Here is a 3777-nt window from a genome sequence, read left to right as displayed (position 1 = left end):
GGTGGTAGTGGCAAAGGCATAGACAGATCAATGACATATGATGGAGAATCTAGAAACAGACCCACATATATCGATCAAACGATTTTCGACAGGGGTGCCAAAGCAGTTCAATAGGAAAAGGGAAATCTTTTTGACAAGTGATGTTGGAAAAACTGGGTATCCGTATGGGAAAAAAGAATCTTGACCCCTACCTCACTGAATCACTGCCTCGTACCACATATGCAAAAATCTACTTTAAATAAGGTAAATAGAAGAGTTGCTGCCAAGTCGCTTCAGTCGTGTCCTACTCTGTGCGACCCCACGGACTGCAGCCTACCAGGCTTCTCTGTCCATGGGATTCTCCAGGCAAGAACACTGGAGTGGGTTGCCATTTCCTTCTCCAATGCATGAAAGTGGAAAGTGAAAGTGAAGTCACTCAGTCGTGTCTGACTCTTAGGGACCCCGTGGACTGCAGCCTACCAGGCTCCTCCGTCCATGGCATTTGCCAGGCAAGAGTACTGGAGTGGGGTGCCATTGCCTTCTCCAATAGAAGAGTCAAATATGTGCCCTTTGTTCACCAGGAATATTCACTGCCTTCTCTAACATACTGCCAGAACAATGTTAAATAAGGTAAATCCAGTATATAAAGTGACACATATTGTTGAAATGCTTGCCTTTTCTTGGTTTTCAAGCTTTAGCAAATTTTTCAGGTAAGCATCAGAATCCAGTTTGAAGATGCCAAATTATCTGATTTGTTGAATTCCTTTTAGAAACCAACAGCTAAGCAGAATTTATAATAAAATTAACATATCTTGGACAACAGAATCCACACCAACAAGGAACCCTACCGTGACTAAAAATCAGGCACACTCCAATGCATCTTCTTCTTAATATTCTCTTTCTCCTTACTTACCAGTAATTCTCCTTTCACTTTTTTCAGAGCTTCCATGTTATCCATTTTACCTATTTTCACTTTCCAAAGGTAACTATTTTCATGTGTGTGGTTGTGGTTGTTCTATTTCAGACCACAAGCTTCCAAAAAACTTGTAGTATTAATACAATTGGGAGTTTTACTTGCAAATGTTATTATATAATTCTTGAATTGTTTATAATCTGCAAGTTTGGTAAAATGGTATGCTACCATTATTTGGATCCATTTGTATAATTACCTGGTCACAAGGAACAGTCTCGATTTGGCATTCTGCATTAGCTCCAATTCCCTTGAAGTATTTGAATCTGTCACAGTTGAGTAGGAGATATGGCCGCTGGGTCCCAGATTGGGATGTGAGATGCACACTTGGGCAATGGAGGTGCCAGGAGGGTTGTTTGCATCCACGTGGACCACGTACGAGGCCTGAGGGAAAACTGGCACGTTGTCGACACCGCTAGCCACTGTGCTGCCAGATGCTTCTTCTGGAGGAGAGTGGTGGCTTACTTCGGTTAGCAGCTGTGAGGGTGACAGTGTACTCCAGGGTTTGCTCCCACTCTAGGGCCCCATCAATGACAAGCTTGTAGCAATTACTGGTGGAAGATTCAATTCTACAAGCACATTTTCTTGTACCAGACACGTGACCTCCCTGTTTTCTCCTGAATCTGGATTCTGTGTTTTAAAACAGAGCAGTTACTATCTGAGGGGCAGAATCTCCAGGAATTACAAGAATAGAAGTAAAAACTATCTCTGGGGGAATTCCCTCGTGGTCCAGTGGTTAGGATGCTGAGCTTTCACTGATGAGGTCGAGGGTTCAATGCCTGATTGGGGAACTAAGATCCCATAAACCATCAGCAAAAAAAATCTCCAGTACTTTGTTGTCATCATCTAGAATTTTGATTTCAACAATGCTGGGAAATCAATCCACCCTCTCCGCCCTCACACACACACCCTCATTCCTTCCTTTCAAACTATGGAATACTCTTTAATCTCTTCATATTCCAATTTATTTGAAGTTTTTATTTCTCCTCTACCATGATGAAGGCCAAACTGGATATGGGTATGCTGGGATCCACAGGCATTCCTGATCTCCACTTTTATGCCGTTGTCCAGGTCAGCAGCCCTCAGTCTCAGCACAGAGATGCCCAGGGGTATGTCTTCTTGAAGGCTGACTCTGTATAGAGTCTGGCTGAAATCGGAGGTTGGGAGGCTGTAGTTGGTGTTGACCACCAACTGGGTCAACTCAGTTGGATCCCACCAACTCAGTTGGGATCTGAGCAGTTCTGCTGCTGGTGCTCCTTGCTATCTAATGCTGTCAGGACTAAGTGATTCGACCTCCGCTTTTCTCAGGCTACTGATTTCTCTAACAAGTTCAGTCTATTCCTTTCGACTGTTGGTCTCTCACTTCCAAGACAAACACACAGTTGCCGCTAGGGTGATAATTTTGCAAAGGAACTGCTTTCAACATTAGGATCTTTTGCAGGTACTATTACAAATCTTGCTCCAGGCTGAGTCAACTAACATATTTAACACAACAGCATTCCTGCTGAACTGGGGAGTATTATCATTTATATTTTGAATATATTAATGTGAAAAACATTAAAAGAATTTTCAACTATCATTTATGATGTATGATACAAAATGTAGTGTGTGGGCATATCAGCTCCAGGTCCATCCCCACTTTCTTCACTTCAAGTGAGGTATTGTTTTTCCACATTAACCTGAAACTTCTGAGCCCATTAATTTCTGGACAACCAGCCCCAGATTTTTCACAAGGTCTGATTAGGACAGCCACCCAGAGGAAACATAATGGGATCTCCTGTTTATCTGTTTCCATGTGGGCGGATAGCAGTACTCTGGGTCTCTACTCTAGAACTGCAAACTGAAGACATCAGAGGCCAAGGTTCTGAAGAGTTGACAGCAAAGAGAAAAAGCTGTTTCTTACTGGAATCTGCAAGCTGAAAGGCAGTAGCACAGTCTTACTTGGGCAATTAAATATTCTTGGAGATTTATATTCTTGATGACTCCAGCATATGCAGTCGAAGTGATGACTTCATTTCTTCTTGTCATTTAAAAATATTATTAGGTTGAGTCTTTCTTTTTATTTATTTTTTAATGTTTTTCCTCTTTATTTTTTGGTGGGGGAAAAGACTTTACTTTTTTCATATACACAGTCTCAGGATGAACTACTGGCTGGATCTTCAGTTGTAAACATATAGAAAACTTCTAGGAAGTTTCACAATACAGAAATCTTATGGATTGTGGCATCTATTTTAAAATTTTAATTAATCTCCAATTCCTTAGAGTTATATAGATAGATCAGAGAGTTGGCTCTTTTTAGGAGTTTGATGTAGAAGGAAAGCACAAGTAAAATGGGTTTTGCATTATGATTTTCTCCCAGGATACTACTTTCTAATTACTGAATTCAAGCCTTTTATTATTTAGAATGTATACAAACTACCGTGTGAAATTTTTCAGAGAACTAAAGATGAACTAAGAAATTACACTTGTTCTCAATGATTATTAACATATTAGATCTTTTCATGGCTTCTCTTGGAGAAATTGTGGAAATACTGATTTCTTTTTACATATAGATAAACCACAGACTGGTTCCAAATAGGAAAAGGAGTACATCAAGGCTGTATATAGTCATCCTGCTTATTTAACTTATATGCAGAGTACATCATGAGAAATGCTGGGCTGGAAGAAGCACAAGCTGGAATCAAGACTGCCAGGAGAAATATCAATAACCTCAGATATGCAGATGACACCACCCTTATGGCAGAAAGTGAAGAGGAACTAAAAAGCCTCTTGATGAAAGTGAAAGTGGAGAGTGAATAAGTTGGCTTAAAGCTCAACATTCAGAAAAC

General features: G+C 40.5%; 1 protein-coding gene across 1 annotated transcript in view; it reads right to left on the bottom strand.

The window, feature by feature from the left end:
- Window positions 1–1144: 1144 nt before the first annotated feature.
- PCDHGA9 (protocadherin gamma subfamily A, 9) overlaps window positions 1145–3777 on the bottom strand; it is a 49781-nt gene continuing 47148 nt past the window's right edge. Inside the window, exons 4-5 of the mRNA XM_010850639.1 lie at window positions 1942–2096; window positions 1145–1392 (exon numbers count right to left, since the gene is read on the bottom strand). Coding sequence (XP_010848941.1) covers window positions 1145–1392; window positions 1942–2096 — 403 coding nt within the window. The remainder of the gene's footprint in view (window positions 1393–1941; window positions 2097–3777) is intronic.

The sequence above is a fragment of the Bison bison genome, unplaced genomic scaffold (genome assembly GCF_000754665.1).
Source record: "Bison bison bison isolate TAMUID 2011002044 unplaced genomic scaffold, Bison_UMD1.0 scf7180017864291, whole genome shotgun sequence".
Classification (NCBI taxonomy): domain Eukaryota; kingdom Metazoa; phylum Chordata; class Mammalia; order Artiodactyla; family Bovidae; genus Bison; species Bison bison.
The sequence above is the reverse complement of the archived record's forward strand: the minus strand, read 5'-3'. Positions and strand labels throughout refer to the sequence as shown.